We start from the raw sequence: 17,252 nt of genomic DNA on the forward strand, positions 1-17,252 counted from the left end.
TTTTTTTTAATCTCTTCCTAACTCATCAGCCAAGCAAAATGTTGCTTGCTATTAGTTTTCATATTACATAAATACAATCTCAAAGGCTGGTGGACATAAAGAAAAAATTAGAGCCATAACTGCTGAGAAGTTAATTTCTGTAACACATTAGGCTTTTTGTTTTTTCTATTACTTGAAAATTTTCCTTATGAACTATTGTGTGATATTTAACTGTCATATAAATTTGATTCCCAGTTAAACCCTACAACATTCCCAGTGGCAAACGGTGTGTTAGGTATACATAGAAGGTGCTGCTTTGTTTTTTCAGCCTTTATGTACAGTTTAGGGTCAGAATTTGCTTCAGACACATGTGAACTTGCATTTGGTAGCTGCATTCTGTGCATTTGAAGCTGAAGGCTTCTCTGAGGTGGTATGTTGTTTTCTTTTGACAGAGCTGATGTCCTGTGAGGAGCTACATTCGATATTGCACTTGGTGCTCCAGGCTGGGAATATCATGAATGCAGTAAGTGAAATTCAGGAGAATCCAAATGTTGTATTTTCAACTTTGTCTGTCTACATACATACATATATTCTTTTCTTGATTTGTCTTCTTTAGGGAGGGTATGCTGGCAATGCAGTAGGATTTAAACTGTCTTCTTTGCTCAAATTGGCAGACACAAAAGCAAATAAACCTGGGATGGATCTTCTGCACTTTGTTGCACAGGTATGTGGAAGTGATTAATACAGGAAAAGAATGTGTGTGTGTCCCTGGGAGGTGGTGAAGTTTTTCCTAGGCATGAGGTGGTATCAAACAGAGTTAGGAAAGGACATGCAAGTTCCAAGAAGGTTCTGTTTGCAAAGCACTATTTGTAGATTCCAGAGATGAACTGCACCTAGAGTTATAGGGCTGCAAGTAAGTGGGGGGAGTGAGGCAGAGAGGCTGGTGAAGCTGGTTACAAAGGATTCAGATGTCAAAGGTGGGGAATTTGGATTTCATGTTTTAGCAGTGGGGGGCCAACAGAAGTTTGTGCACAGCATAATGGAATGAGGGAGGGGGTGTTTGTTTTCGCTTTTCGGAAAATAAGGCACTGTGGAGGCCAAGCTGGAGTGGAGAGATAATTAGAAATAGGAACATATCTTGGTGGAAATTGGAAGCAATTCTTTGGTGAGAGTTGAGGAAGGTAATGGCCATAGGAACAGAGAGTAGAGGGCTGGGGACTAAGACATTTGCTGTGTGGAATTGACTAGATTTCTGATCAGGTATGCATAGAAAGATCACTTTCTTCCTTTTTTTTCCCCCTCTGAACAGTGTGTCAGAGCACCATGCTTAGCATAGGGCTTGAGGTCTGCACCTATCCATTTGTCCCCTTCTTCTTTCTTTTGTTTTTTTTCCAGACAGTCTCACTCTGTCACCCTTGATAGAGTGCTGTACTATCATAGCTCACAGCAATCTCAACCTCTTGGGCTCAAGTGATCCTCTTGCCTCAGCCTCTCAAGTAGCTGGGACTACAGAGTGTGCTGCAGTGCCTGGCTAGCTTTTTCTATTTTTAGTAGAGATGAGGTCTCACTTTTGTTCAGACTAGTCTTTTTTTTTTTTTTTTGAGACAGAGTCTTACTGTGTCACCCTCGGTACAGTGCTGTGGTATCACAGCTCACAGCAACCTCAAATTCTTGGCCTTAAGTGATTCCCTCTTGAGTAGCTGGGACTACAGGATCCCGCCACAACACATAGTTTTTTTTGTTGTTGTTGTTTTGTTTTGGTTGTATTTGTCATTGTTTAGCAGGCCCAGGCTGGGCTCCCGAACCCGCCAGCCTCAGTGTATGTGGCTGGCGCCCTACTCACTGAGCTACAGTGCTGAGCCAATGTTCAGTCTAGTCTTGAACTCCTGAGCTCAGGTGATCTACCTGCCTGTCTTGGCCTCCTAGAGTGAGTGCTAGGATTACAGGTGTCAGCCACCGCACCCTGCCCCTTTGTTCCTTTCTTGACTGGGACTTTGTAACACAAAAATAGCTAGGTACAAAGTGAAAAATCAGCCAAGGACAGTTATCTCTTTTGTTGTTAAATGATCTCAGCTAATTGTACCGATTTGCTTTTTCTCCATTGAATTGCCCTGTTGTTTTGACATCAGTGATAATACGTGTAGCTTTAACCTGGGGAGGAAGCCACATTGCATGTTTGTTTTGAATGTAAACTTCAGAACGGGGCAGGATTAGAGATTTTGACTGTGCTTTACAACCTGTACTTCCTCAGACAAGCTACTTAAGCCTAAGACCTTCAATTTCTTCATCTAATGATGAGAGTAGTGATAACTTACCTCAAAACCAGGTAATTGAGAGGGCTTGGTTCAATGTTTGCAATGTAGTAAGCGCTCCATAAATGATACACACTATTATTACCGTATTCTTCTGAACACAGAGGGTTGTGTTTAATTTGGTGCTTGATTGGAAAGTTAATTTTCAGGACATTAAAAGAAAATGCATTCCTTACTCAGCATGGATTACGGCTAGTTTTCCGGCAGCACTCGCCTAGATCCCCGTGTCCAGGTGCTCTTCATAACTTGGTCCCTGCCCATGTGAGGAAATGTCCTAAGTCAGTAATTGCTCCTTCCCACCTGCCTTCCTCTTGCCCTCTGAACAGGTGAAGGAAGAATCCAGACCCCTCCAGGGCTTCTGTACCTTCTGATTAAACTCAGTTTGCAAACTGGTTTAACAGCTGAAGGTATCCCACTCATTTAAATGCATACTCATAGTTATGGGTGGTATTTAAGCTGGATATATTGGATTCTCCTAGAAACAATGGGCTCTATAAGCTGCCACCTCCTTCCATTGAGTTGTAATGCACACGAATTGTATTGCATGTCAAGATTAATTACCCTGGGAAGTTAAATGTATCTTGAGAGTAGGGGAGTTCTGGTAAATCTTACTACGAATATCAGAGTTCACATCTCAATGAATTGCTTTGAATGTATCAAATTTTAAAAACAGGAGCAGGGTGGTGCTTGTGGCTCACTGAGTAGGGCGCCAGCCCCATATACCGAGGGTGGTGGGTTCAAACCCACCCCTGGCCAAACTGCAACAACAGCAAAAAAAATAAAATAAAAACAGGAGCAGTGATTTTAAGTTTCCTTTAAGCCCCAAGAAATTTATTTCCTTCAATTTTATTCATATAGTGAGAGAAAATTCTGTTTTTGTTCTAGGAAGCCCAAAAGAAAGATGCCATTCTTCTAAAGTTTTCAGAAAAATTACATCATGTTCAGGAGGCTGCTAGGTAAGCAGGGAAGGCTGGAAGCGAATTATGAGAATTCAAGATTTTTTTTTTTTTTGAAACTACATTCTTAGGAAAACTGATGAATAGTTACAAATGTTGGATTTCAGTTTGAACTTTAAAAGGTTTTGTCTGTCTGAACTTTGAGCTTTCTTTTCCATTTGCTTAAGAGATGTGTATGTGCTCCTTTGGAATTTGGGGTTTTTAAACTAAAATAAAAAACATTTTTAGTCTATTCTAGTAAATATCATCAGCGTAAAAGAAATACAGATTAAGAACGTCAAATTCCTCCACACCCAAAGGACAGAGCTAAAACAACACAGCCTATTACCTTGGGAGTTAGTGTGTATCAAACATTCATGGCCATAGATTACTGTTTCCTTGTAGAATCTAACACGGTACATTTATTTTCTATTGCATTAGAAGGGACTTGAAGCATACCAAGAGCTGCAAAAGGATTCTCTTTTAAATTAGTCACTCCGCTTTACAAGTATCTACCAAACACAAATCTCTCTTTTCATCACTCTAATTTGCTTCTGATCTTAATATAGATGTGTATTTTAATGTAGCTATAATCTTTGTGTACATGCTGTTTTGAGTTCTGTGTTTTTAAATTCACAAAATATATCCATCCATCCTGTAATAAATGATCAATAATCAACTCTGAGAAAAAGTCCTGATTTGTAGCATTTGCTGATTTCCGTGCCCTAAATAAGGCTACCATGGCTGATTTCAAGCTGCCAATATTGCATTATTGCATGCGGGGTTGGAAAGAGGTGCCCACAATTGGCTGTCATGAGATGGCTCAGCACACCACTCCATGTTACCAACCCAGTTCATATCATGTACTTCTTTCAGTGGCTATATCCAGCTATGAACCATGTGTTCACAGACACGTGAACCATAGCACAGAGGCCTGTCACTGGCTAGTGGCTCAATGTTAACAACTCTGTGAACATCTGACCAGAGGTCACACGTCTTTTCCGAAGTGGGATTATCAGTTCTAAGGTGCAAACAGTTCATAATTCATGGTTACAGATCGCTAGACATCTTATAAGATATGAACTGTTTCGTTTTTGAATTGTTAAAGGAAATTTGTGTGGAAATACTTTGACTAGTATAGAAATGATACCAAAAATTATATAGAGAATTTACCATTATATTTTCAAATTGGCATTTCTGGTCAGAGTCGGAAGTTTCACTTAGGAAAACTCTGTTCAGTAAGGTTTGTTTGAAATGGAAGGCAAAATACACCTGTGATGTACAAACAAATCGCAGATGGGGACCAATGCAGTTGGAAAACTTTATAGCACAAAGAAAAATTAGAATCAGTAATGGAAATGGAAATGCAAGCTAATTTATTCATTCCACTTGGATTTTAGGTGTCTCCTGCTCACTTTACCAGGAGACAAACCCATCATTCAGGTAGTGCTACTCTTGATTTGATGTAACAAAAGCATTGCCATTGATCCAACCATTAATTTGTGGAACTGACCGTGAAGTCAGCTTAGTATTTCCCTGTTACCCCTAGAATCAAAATTATCAACACACATTGCTTTGCTTCTTGTGTGAGCTTAATATGTTTAGTGGCTGAGGGAAAGCACACTTCTCCCAGAGTCCTACTGGCTTTCACTTGTAATATTTATTGTGTAAAGCTCTTCAGACCTATTTTATTTTACAAGTCCTATAGTTTTGGTTATCTCACCTGACACAGCAAAGTTACAGCCTACTCACTTTGAACCAACAAATGTCTTTAGGAAAGAATTATCTCTTAAAAAGGAAAACAGGAGGAAAGGCACAGGATCTAAAAACAAGGGTAGGCAAAGTAATTGCCGTAGCTCTCTCTTCTGTTTCAAGGTTGACCAGTAGTCGGCCTTGTTTGATGTACCCGTATGACACCGGGCTTCTTTGTACTAACTGCCCCCTCTCACCTTTCTTCTTTTAGATTATCTCTGGATAACACAGAGGCAGAGTTGCACTCACTGTTTGTCAAGACGAGATCACTAAAGGAAAACATCCAGTGGGATGGTGAACTCTGTCAGCAGATGGAAGATTTCCTTCAGGTGTGTAGGCGATCCCAGTCGTCCCTCTAATCTCATCTTCCAGCAGAGCCTCTGAGGCTGGTTAGATTTGCAGGGATGTATTTGCAGAACCATCAGGTTCCTATTCATATGTCTTTCCCCAAGTTAATAAAAGGAACTTTATATTTCAGTGCCCATTCTTCGCAGAGGAATTGAGTATGACCTAAACATAAGGTATCTGTTTAGCGACTGGACTTCTGTTCATCATAGCTGAGTTTGCATCATTGCACATCATTGCACTGTAGTGAAATGGTGTCAACTATGGTGCTTACATTTGGGCAATGAGATCAAACTTTCGAGTAGCAGAATGAAGTTCCACAGATGTCATTACGACACCTTAGAACTTGGGCTGTCATTCCTTCATTTGTTGACATTGGACGAATAAGCTGCATTTTGGCATGTTTTATAATGAGGACAGCAGAGCACGTGATAGCTATGCCTATTAACACTGGAATACATCAGGCCCACAGGGCGTGTCAGGAGCTGTGCCGAGTAACAGCAATAGAAAACAGCAGAGTGGACATGTTTGTGACAGCTCATTGTGACTCACTAATCACATAGTCTGACATACTTCTTTTATCTTCCTTATTTAAAAAAAAAGAAGTGGCACCATCTCATGTTAGTCTTCAGGGAAATGGTGTGCTACCTGAAGTGTTTGTGTCGTGAGACCTGCAAGGCAGAATCTGTGTGGTGGGGCTGCCCTTGGCACTGGAGAGGGATGGTATGTGCTCCCAATACTGTGCCAGCCGAAGCCTTCACTCATGAATTCAGCTACTCCAAAATATTATAAATTTTAGCTCACGTTGACAGTCACTTGTGCTGTGAGTTTTGTTTGGCTGTGCTGTGAGTTTATTTTTATTATTAAACACGTGCTCTGTATTTTCATTTAAGTACAAACAAACTCTAATTTTCCCATTAAAGTACACAGATATTTTTTCAAAGTACAAAAACAGCAAACACCACCATCACAAAGATACTAAACAATAAGTATGGTCAGATGCATAAAACAAATTCAAGAGTAAGGACTCCAACTCATCCAGATTAAAATTCTGGGTATTAATTACTAGTATCTAATACTAAAAATACAGAAAGGTTATCTCACCTTTAGACTGCTCATCAAAGGCAAGCAACCTTGTTTTATCTCTCTTTTTTTTTTTTTTTAGACAGAATCTCAAGCTGTCGCCCCGGATAGAGTGCCGTGGCGTCACAGCGCACAGCAACCTCAAACTCTTGGGCTTAAGCGATTCTATTGCCTCAGCCTCCCAGGTAGCTGGGACTGCAGGCGCCCGCCACAACCCTGGGCTGGGTTCAAACCTACCAGCTCTGGTATATGTGGTTGGTGCCCTGGCCACTGAGATACAGGCGCCGAGCCTGTTTTCTCTCTTTAAACTCATCTTTCTTTTAGGCACTTTTCTGTTTGTGAATAGAATGTTCCACACAGCTATGTACTTTTCTTTCTTAAATTCAACTTCTTTTTGAATAGGTAGATGAGATAAAAATGTTCAAGGTATGTGAGAGCCACACCATGTACTTCTTTGAATGCCACTCTGAACACTGGGCTTTACACTATAAACAGGGGAGAATCATTCAAGGTTTTTGAATAAAAAGATAACAGGAACACATTTTTGCAGATCTATTTCAATACTTTGGCTCTTTGGACAAGACATAGTAAATCTGCTTAGAACTTTGGTTTGTAGCAGGCAAGTTAGAGATGTAAAGTTGGATTTGATACCACAACTGCTAACCTGTTTTTTATTCCTTTTTTTGTTTGTTTTTGGAGACAGAGTCTCATTCAGTCACCCTGAGTTGAGTGCCATGGTGTCCTATAGCTCATAGCAACCTCAAACTCTTGAGCTTAAGTAGTCCTCTTACCTCAGCCTCCCAAATAGCTGGGACTACAGGCACCTGCCACAACACCTGGCTAGTTTTCCTATTTTTATTAGGGTCAGGGTCTCACTTTGCTTAGGCTGGTCTTGAACTCCTGAGCTCAGGCAATCCACGGGCCCCAGCCTCCCAGAGTGCTAGGATTACAGGCGTGAGCCACCGAGCCCTGGCCTAACCTGTTGTCATTCTTGCTTTGCCTGTGTAGTGTGGACTTTTTTATTTGTGACCCTAATCATGTAGAATTCATGGCAGATAACTTAGAGCATGGTTATTTTTCAGATCCATGTTCTGAATATTTCACTTTCCCAAGTCCAAAGGGTGAACGTCAGTTTTTCCTTCCTGGTATTCTGTCAGTCCTCACAGGATCTACACAGGGGACATATGAGGTGGAGCTAAGCTTCCATTTAGATTCTTTCAAGAGGCCTGTTTTTTGCCAGTCGAGCTTTTCTTGGCTCAACTCCATCTTTCCCCCTGTGAAAGAATGACAGGCAAAGATTTATCCTTTCATTAATACCATTCTCTCCATAAAGAAAAATACATCATGAATGCACACTCTGCCTTGGGCTACTTACTCAGATGGTTACTTTCTCTGGTATTTGGTTTCTTAAATAGTTTTGGTTTCCTACTACCTCTTGAATGTGTTTGGTTTAAGATAAGGGCTTTTAAGGGGGAACATGGGTTAGGGTAGGCTGTGGTGCTTTGTAGGTTCAGTAGCTCTCCAAGCATGCCCAAACAGTAGTCCCACTCTTGAAAGTAGACTTAGGGCTTTACCATTTCCTAGGCTCATCCCCACTTCGCAAATAAAAATGTTTTTCGAATATAAGCCCTTTTTTTTTTTTTTTATTGTAGAGACAGACTCTCACTTTATCGCCCTCCGTAGAGTGCTGTGGTGTCACACAGCTCACAGCACCCTCCAACTCCTGGGCTTAGGCCATTCTCTTGCCACAGCCTCCCAAGTAGCTGGGACTACAGGAGCCTGCCACAACACCCAGCTATTTTTTTGTTGCAATTTGGCTGGGGCCGGGTTCAAACCCGCCACCCTCGGTATATGGGGCCAGCACCCTACCCACTGAGCCACGGGCACCCCCCACCCCCTTTTTTTTTTTTTAGAGACAGACTCTCACTCGTGGTGTCACAGCTTACAGCAATCTCCAACTCCTGGGCTTAGGTGATTCTCTTGCCTCAGCCTCTCAAATAGGTGAGACTATAGGCACCCACCACAACGCCCAGCTATTTTTTTGTTGCAGTTTGGCCAGGGCCGGGTTTGAACCTGCCACCCTGGGTATATGGGGCCGGCGCCCTACCCACTGAGCCACAGGTGCCACCCCAGCCTTTTTTTTTGAGATAGAGTCTCAAGCTGTAGCCCTGGATAGAGTGCTGTAGTATCACAGCAACCTCCAACTCTTGGGCTTAAATGGTTCTCTTGCCTCAGCCTCCCAAGTAGCTGGGACTACAGGCACCCGCCACAACACCCACCCAGCTTTTTTTTTTTTTGGTCGTAGTTGTCATTGTTGTTTGGCGGGCCAGGGCTGGATTTGAATCCACCAGCTCCAGTGTATGTGGCTGACGCCCTAGCTGCTTGATCTACAGGCGCCAAGCCCAGCCCTTTTCTAAGAAACATAATACATGTGATTTCATCAAGTAGCATAGTTCATACATTCCTTCTTCCTATAAGCATCATTCTCCAGTAAACAAGAAAGCAGCATAGAACTTGAGTGTGGTTCCAGATATTCAGTCTCCTGTCTCTCCTGTCCCCAGGAGATTCTGCCTGGGGACCTTCCTCTTCCTCCCCACACTGCTTCCTTTTTATTTTCAACACACTGTCCCTGAACTGCAGGGAAGTTCGCTTGTAACCCTTGGCTGTGGCAAATCCTGTCCTAAAAGTCTTGGGGACACACTGAAGGAAAGCAAGCTTCTTTCATTCCCACCATTTTGTTGAGGTAGTGCCAGATACATAGGGGTCTCAGAGACTTATGTGCCCTAGAAGAATTAGGAGAAAATAAAGAAGTAAAGAGAGTGGATTTGTACAAGACAGTAATTCCTAACCACAGGGACTCATCAGAATCTCCTGGATGGTTTTAATAGAGTAAGTGCTGGATCCGTCCTAACCCTCTAAAATTACATGAGTGGGGTACAAGCAACGACTGTTACCAGAGCTTTCCAGCTGACATGGATGAGACCCCTGGTTGAAGCACGAGGACTTCAGTCCTTTTGGGGGAGGGGTGACACTGAGCTTGATAGAGCTTATTTGGGATTAAACTGTCTCAACTGTGCAAAATTGACAATTTTTCAATATAACAAGTAACTTTAGGGACCGCAGAGTGAACTCTTAGCCAGATTAAGACTGGGTTTTAACAGAAGGAAAAACAGATGTAAAACGGGTCTTTCTTAATAAAACCAATTGCTTGCCCGTGTCATTTTTTCAGTAACATTAAAAGTGAAACTTTTGCTCGTGGCATTCTACAGGTTAAAGCACTTACATCTGTCTCTTGCTTCTAGGTCTTACATAGTCGTTCACTTTGCTTTCCCCACAGTTTTTGTCTGGGTTGAATCATTTTCCTTTCGGCTTTGAGTGCACTGGCCTTACAATAAGCCTTCCCTTTCTTGAGACCTGAAATTGAACCCCAGGAGCATGTCTTCCCAGGGCACTGGGTGCCGTGCTAAGCGCTCCCCTGCTGACCGTGTTCTCATTTGCTTCTCTGCAGTTTGCCATAGAGAAGCTGACAGAACTGGAAGACTGGAAGCGAGAACTCCAGAATGAGGCCCACACCCTTATAGATTTTTTCTGTGAAGACAAAGAAACCATGAAACTGGATGAATGTTTGCAGATATTTAGAGACTTCTGTACCAAATTCAACAAAGCAGTTAAGGTATGGCTGGTGACATACCCATGTTTTCAGAGTTGCTGGGATTTTAATTTTTCTTCTTCTTGACCCAGTCCTCTGCCATGGCAGAAAGTTCAGCATCGACATGATTTCAGGAACATCTGGCCCAGGTGGTGTTGCCAGCCCTGTGGTAGAGATTGCTGGGAAGTAGCTCTGCCATCCCAGCCCTGAGGCGTCCACATCATTAGGAATCTGGCATTTGGCTGCCTCTTCTGCTTTGCTGCTCATACCAGCACTCATATTAATGCCCCCAAAGCATTTTGATAGTAAAGTTGCCCTGAGATGGCAGTCATAATATTTAAAAGTCTCCTGAAGATCCTTAATGTCTTTTTCATCCCTTCCCCAGAACAGAATGTGTCTCTTTCAGGGGGACTTCTGCTGCTGATAGGAAGGCCCTCCCTTCCACCTATTCCAAGCAACCACCATGGCTTGGGGTTGGCACCAGAGGAATTGTGTTGCCCTTGGCCAGAGCAGCCTTCAAACTGCTCAAGTATCTATGAAGCCTGCTGCTATATTGAGTACAACAGCTACATTTCTTGCTCTTCCACCACCAATTCCATTAATCTCTTAGTTTAATTTAGAAGCCAGAAAACTCTCTGGGTTTGCTTGGCTCTGTAAATAAAACTATAATCTGCCAATTAAAAGCAAAGTAGCAATTTTGAATCCTTTCATTTCCTGGTGATGAGGAATCAAATACTTGTGAGTCACCTCTTCCCCTGCAGTTTTATCCATGGCTGAGTTTCTTTGAGGGACTTTCTTTCAGGCCCAGAATTTCTTTGCATTCTAAACCCCTCCTTCCTCTGTCCAGCTGAGAGAAAGAGGTTCAGCCTGTGGCCACGTTTACACTCCTCTGGCCAAGCAGTGAGCTCAGCTGTGGGAGGCAGTGGTGGATGTAGAGGCCAAGTTGCCTCCTTCAGGGGCCCTCACTCCTATTTGGAATTCTGTAGGCCCGTGAGGCCACCTGTGTGATGCTCTGAGTCCAGCTGTCCTGAGTGCCAGGAACTGGCCCCACACCCCCCACCCCCCACCACAAGCAGCCTTGAAAGAAAAAGGTCTGAGAGATGTGGGGACGATGGGAGAGGCTAAGGCCCGAACTGCAGGAGGAGCCAAGAGTCCCCAGCCAGAGCCTCACAGAAACTTGGAAGGGAAAGTCCATCATTGGAGGAAATTGCTTTTCAAGGAAAAACTGCTAACGATAACAGATTTGGGTTGTGAGATCCACATATTTACGTGACACAAATATAGAGGGTGCCAAGAATATGTATACACATTTTAAGAAAGGAAAAAACTGTATTCAACTTGAAATACTCAATGTATATGGATAACAAAAGATGAGTGCGAGTCCTGTTGGAGCACCTCTTACAACTGCAGAAGTGAACCATGACTTTAGTATTACAATTTTAAAACAGTTTTTTCTTTTCTAAAAATGAAATGTCTACATTTTTTGGCACCCTCTGTATATTTATAGCACACAGCCAGGTGGTAAAGTGTGATTTGGCGTGCGCAGGTGTCCTGGTGCAGTTTCATTGGGAACGGCTGAGTTCTTTGGAGCAGAGTGAAATTGTTGAAGGATTAGTAAAGTATACCTGCTCTTCTTCTCTGATGGTGGGAATCGGTTGGGGCATAAGCGACAGAGACACCACAGTATTTGCAACATATTTATTTTTATTTTTATTTATTTCTTTATTTTTGTGGGTTTTGGCTGGGTCTGGGTTTGAACCCGCCACCTCCAGCATATGGGACCAGCAGCACCCTACTCCTTTGAGCCACAAGCGCTGCCCAACATACATATTTTTTTTTTTTAACCAAGGAGCAGTCAGAGAACAGAGTTGAAAGTCATCTCTTAATCTGTAATACACATTATATATCCAAAGTGTTAAGTAGTGGGTGCTGCACCTGAAGGTGTACACAAGTGCGGATAGATCCGCACAACACAGAAGCACAATTTGAGGCTCACTCTTTAAACACTCACAGTATTTTCCCTCTGCCACTGCCGATGATAGCACTTTGCTAGAAATCCTCTGTCTTGGGCGGCACCTGTGGCTCAGTGGGTAGGGCGCCGGTCCCATATGCTGGAGGTGGCAGGTTCAGACTCAGCCCTGGCCAAAAAAAAGAAAAAAAAGAAATCCTCTGTCTTAGACTAAGACCCCAAGCTGACTTTCCTCGCAGTTGAGGTCTCAGCACTTTATGCGGAATCACAGCCCACACTGAGCGGACAGCTGGGTAGCTGACGTCCGGACCGAGGATCAGATGCAAACTGTGGGCACATTGTCGGAGCCAGGCCTAGTATCCCTGGGTCAGCTTTGGAGAGCCTCCCCAATCTCAGTGTAGGGGAGGTGGGTAGGTGGCTACATGGGTAGGTGGCTCTAGAATCGCACCTTTGTCCCACGGGTTTCATGCATCTTCGGGCTTCTCTTCACCTCTCATTCAGGACAACCACGACCGTGCGGTCCAGGAGCTGAGGCAGCTGCAGCGGCTGAAGGAGTTGGAGCAGAAGCGGCGCTCCTGGGCAGTCGGGGAGCTTGGGGGGTTTGGCCGGAGCAGCAGTGAGAACGATGTGCTGCTGCTGACCCAGAAGGGTGCAGAAGACCTGCCCCCTTTCCTGCACCCCAGGCCCATCAGCCCCTCGTATCGGCCCCCCAACTCCCGCCGCTCGCGCCTCTCCCTGGGCGTCTCCGCCGACCGGGAACTACTGACCTTCTTGGAGAGCTCCACCAGCAGCCCCGAGGAGTCCAACAGGTTCAACAGCCTGCCCCGGAGCAGCAGCTCCTGGCAGAACCGGCCCACGGTAGCCTGGATGGAGCCTGCGGAGCCGAGGGACCGCAACTCCGACTTTGTGCGCAAACCTCAGGCCTCGGAGGGCCGGGAGGAAGCCCCACTTACCGCTGCCCAGCGTGAGGAGGCCTCCTGGGCCTCCCCGCGGGCTCTGCGCGGGAGTCACAGCCTCCTTCGAAAGAGGTACAGTGAGCCTGTGGGCTTGGGTCAGGCTCGGTCCCCTCCGCTCCCCCCGCTGGCTCTGGGGATCAAGGAGCACGAGCTGGTGACTGGGCTGGCCCAGTTCAATTTCCAGGGTCCCAAGATCCCGGAGGAGACGTCCCGGCTGACCTCGAATGACTCCAGCCCAGAGGAGATAGGGTCTCCGGAGAAAGAGCGCCCCCAGCCCCTCGGTGCCGGCCACCAGGGCGCTCTCAGCGTGGCCCCTGAGGAGCCCGGCGATGCGGCCCTGGGGTCTGCGGGTAGCGGCGACACTGAGAACAAGGATCCTGGGCCTCTGTTCTACCTGTCGGACACCACAGACTGCTCGCTAACCCTGGACTGCTCAGAGGGGACCGACCCCAGAGCCGCGGCGGGGGAGCGAGAGGGAGGAGGCGAAGGGGACGGTTCGGTGTCCTCCGGGGCCGCGGAGAACGGCGGCAGCCAGGTGTCCTCCCGCGCAGCCTCCACCCCCGCTCCGGAGGCTCCTGATCCGCTCTCGGTGAAGAGCGAGCCCAGCTGCAAGGGTGGCCTTCCCAGGGACAGCCCCGCCAAAGGCAAGGACATTACGGCACCAAAGAGAAGCTCCCTACGAGAGGCGGCCGCGGGGGCCCCCAGGCCCGGTGGCGTCCGGCGGGGCCAGGCCCCGGCGCCCCGGCCGGTGCGGACGCTGACGGCGTCGGAAAGCGCGACCATGCGCAAGGTCGTGCCGCTCTCCAAGGCCGGCCGGGCCGCGGGCGGCTGGAAGCGGCCGGAGCCGCAGGGTCGCGCGCCCCCCGGGGACGCCCCCGGCGGCACAGACACACTGTGGTCGCGCCGGAGCTCCGTGAGGGGCACCAAGGACACGTCGCCCAGGAGGCCCTCCGCGGGGACCCGGGCGGCCGCCGAGGAGCAGAGGTCACCGCGCGGGGGCAGCGCGGGGGGCGCCCGGCCCGGGAAGGAGCCGCCGCTGCTGCGCGGGGGGTCGCTCAGGAAGCCCAGCGCCAAGCCTCTCAGGAACGTCCCCAGGCCGAAGCCGGAGGAAGACAAGATCTGCCGCTCCCACTCCCAGGACCGCGAAAGCCCCGAAGAACAGCCCAAGACGCCGCCCATCCCCAGCGTCCCCCGGTTGCCGCCCCCTGTCCCGAGCTTTGCCCGAAACACCGTGGCCTCCTCATCTCGGAGCCTGAGGACTGATGCCCCTCCTGCGGCCAGAGCCCCCGGCATCACTCGGACACTGTCGCAGAGGCAGCTGAGGGTGAAGGGTGGCCCCGAGGGCGCCACCCTCAAGGACAGCGGGACCCTGAAGCGGGCCAGCAGCGTCCGGGTCCCCAGGAATTACCCGGAGCCTGCCGAGAGCCCCGGAGCCCACGCGGAGGCCTCTCCAAAAGGCAGAGGGGCTGGGGACAGGGCCTCCCTCAGACTGAAGGACTCCAATCGGACCACTCTGGGGAAAATCCTCAGTCCCTTGCGAAAATGAAGGGTGCTTGTCCTGTCTCTGCCCCCGCTGGAACTCAAGGATGGAAGCACTGACTTGGGTTGAGGGCGGGGAAGGCGCATCCCGAATGTCTTTGCTACACATAGAGCAACCCACTGGGGCTGTCTGCTGACCCTCAGGTCACTGAGGGGACAGTCTGGGAAGCCTGGGGTCTGCAGCCTGCTCTGCCGACTGTGAGGCCAGCACCCCTCTCACACCCAGGGCCCTGACCCTAACTCCTTCCCTCAAGACATGTAAGGTGACAGCAACAAGTTAAAAAAAAATTTTTTTTCTAGCCAGTTTTTATACTTATTTTTTAATATTATAAAAATTAAAGGTTTTAGTCGGTTCCTTTTGCAGATGAAAGAAATGCCTGGGGGGGAATATATATATATATCCTTAATATGAAGATATTTTTATCACTCTGTGTTCTCTGGACTCAGGGTTTCACCTGCCCACACCCAGTCCATTGCTGGCAACTGGACTTCTCCGAAAGCCCTTGTGTATCCTGTAATTGGCTCCACCTCCTTGAAGACTTTCTGGCTGTTCATTCTCCTGGTGTGATTCTGGGTGAGGGTTAGAGGGAAAGTTGGACTCAGGTGGACAGAAAGCAGATGCCCATGTGGGTGTCATGGGCAATGAGGCCCTGGAGCTGCATGATTGCAGGGCAAGCTCCCCTGCAGGTGGGCAGCAGCCTCAGTAGAAGGCTGGGTTCTGGGAATGTAAATGTGCCATATTTTAATGGAACGGCATCAGGAGGTTCAGCTGAGCACATCTTTCCACTTGTGTTTCTCCAATTGTGTATCTGTTATAAAACCAAATGAAGGCTGCTATGACCAGTGTTTACTCTAGTTACAGGGAAGAATAACCCTCTGTCTCCCAGGCTGGCTGCTGCCTTTTATCTCTCTTCACCTGGTCCCAGCCCTTCTTTTGTAATGTGGTCTAGAGAGAGCCCTTCCCCACTCCTCATCTTTTTAATATTGTCATCTCTTTCTTAGTACAGTGGTTTTTAAGTCCTGATAAAAACCAAATCAGGTTATTTTATTATTATTTAAAGCAGACAAAAAATAAAAGAAAAAAATGCTTTCAGAAGAATGTACATCATCAATCAGGAAAAGTTTAGGGGGGAAAATCAGGCTTCGCTTAAAAGAAAGGGTTTAAAAATGTATTTTTCTACGCAATGCCCATTTCACTACTTCTCTCTGAAGTAAATTGGAAAATGGGGAGGTACTTGCAAGATTTTTGTTTTTTAAAACTTGCCCCTTGGGCGGCACCTGTGGCTCAAAGGAGTAAGGCTCTGGCCCCATATGCTGGAGGTGGTGGGTTCAAACCCAGCCCCGGCCAAAAACTGCAAAAAAGAAAAACAAAAAAACTTACCCCCTTGCCTATTTTTCCCCACTTTGGGCTACTTATTTGTGAAACCTCATTATAGATCCAACATTGATAAGTGGATGGACTTAGGCAAATAAAATGCACTTGTGGTGAATCCGTTACAGTCTCCATCCTATAGAATGTTACCTTTTGTCCAAATTAATTGGAAACTCTGAACTTCCGAAGTCAGCTAAGTTCTAAAGGTGAATGTTATGGTTGAAGAAGTAAGATGCCTGACCACAACCTCTTGTAAAACCAGCCCTGGGTGGAAATTTCCAAGGCTCTGCAAAGATGCTTGTGGGAATCCTGAGCTACTTCTCACATCTCAAGACATCGTGTGTTCAGCCAAGTAAACAAAGATATTTAAAACATGGGTGGGCTGGAAATGGAGAAAAGAGGTCATAACGTTTGTGGACTGTGAATAATGGAGGGGTCAGGACCCCTTAGCGGGACCCTGACTCTCAGTTCCTGCCCTTTCACTTCTGTTTCCCAGTCTATAGACCTGAGGCATGATGGTCTCTAAGAGTCCTTCCAACTCCAAGAATCCAAGGCAGGTAAACAACCAAGGACCTGTCTCTGCCCTGGGTCAGCTTCTTACAATGAACCTCAGGCATCTCCATACCAAAGGCCTCATTTCAAGGACAGCTCAGAAAAAAGCACCTTTGGGATGAGTTGTTGCTGTAAAATTGAATAAGCTGAGTTTCCTAGAAAGTGGTGCTTTATTTAGCCCTGTGGACAACTTCAGTATGCATCTGTGTGAGCAGGTGATCATTCTATTACCTTTTATTGGTAGTAAGCTTGGAAAAATAATTTAAATATACGATGGAGAAGTGTAAATAGGTGTCATGTAAATTTGTTTCAGATGAAATGAATGTATTTAAAGGTCCATTTATATGTTCTTTTACGTAACATGTAGTTTAATAAATTCCTGTTTAAGGAAGTTGTATTTTATGTTGGCTTCTTCCGTGGCTGTGTCTGTGTGGTCCTGCTGAGAGACTATTTAATTTCCTGTTCAGAGAGAACCTGGGATACAGGAAGCCAGGGAGTGGTGGTATATAGCAGTCTTGTCCTTAAGAGCCAAAATGAGGCTGTTGGCCCTGTGTTGTCTTGGTAGCAGAACCTGCTCATAATTGAGGACCTAGGGAGTGGCCTCGCCCCAGACCTGTGGGGGTGCAAGCATGCGCCTGACACGCAGGCCACTGATGGAGTGTTCGGGCCGAGCTTTGTGTAATCTCTGTGAGCCTGGCAAGTCTGGATCTGCTCCCGGGTGCCCTGCGTTCTGGCTCAGGATACCATTAGGAAATCACAGCTCACCTGTGTGACTGGCTCAGGAATGAATAGAGAGAGAAGGAAGTGTT

General features: G+C 46.4%; 1 protein-coding gene across 3 annotated transcripts in view; it reads left to right on the forward strand.

Moving 5' to 3' along the window:
* FHDC1 (FH2 domain containing 1) overlaps window positions 1-16,829 on the forward strand; it is a 44,007-nt gene extending 27,178 nt beyond the window's left edge. For 2 of the 3 annotated variants that reach the window (XM_053582985.1, XM_053582995.1), the window contains exons 7-12: window positions 432-502; window positions 596-703; window positions 3,177-3,247; window positions 5,190-5,307; window positions 9,915-10,079; window positions 12,526-16,829. In XM_053582985.1, the coding sequence (XP_053438960.1) occupies window positions 432-502; window positions 596-703; window positions 3,177-3,247; window positions 5,190-5,307; window positions 9,915-10,079; window positions 12,526-14,526 (2,534 nt within the window). In that variant the 3' untranslated portion in view covers window positions 14,527-16,829. The remainder of the gene's footprint in view (window positions 1-431; window positions 503-595; window positions 704-3,176; window positions 3,248-5,189; window positions 5,308-9,914; window positions 10,080-12,525) is intronic. The other variant, XM_053583003.1, reaches the window with a different exon arrangement.
* The last annotated feature ends 423 nt before the right edge of the window (window positions 16,830-17,252 follow it).

Source organism: Nycticebus coucang, chromosome 1, assembly GCF_027406575.1.
Source record: "Nycticebus coucang isolate mNycCou1 chromosome 1, mNycCou1.pri, whole genome shotgun sequence".
NCBI classification, from domain to species: domain Eukaryota; kingdom Metazoa; phylum Chordata; class Mammalia; order Primates; family Lorisidae; genus Nycticebus; species Nycticebus coucang.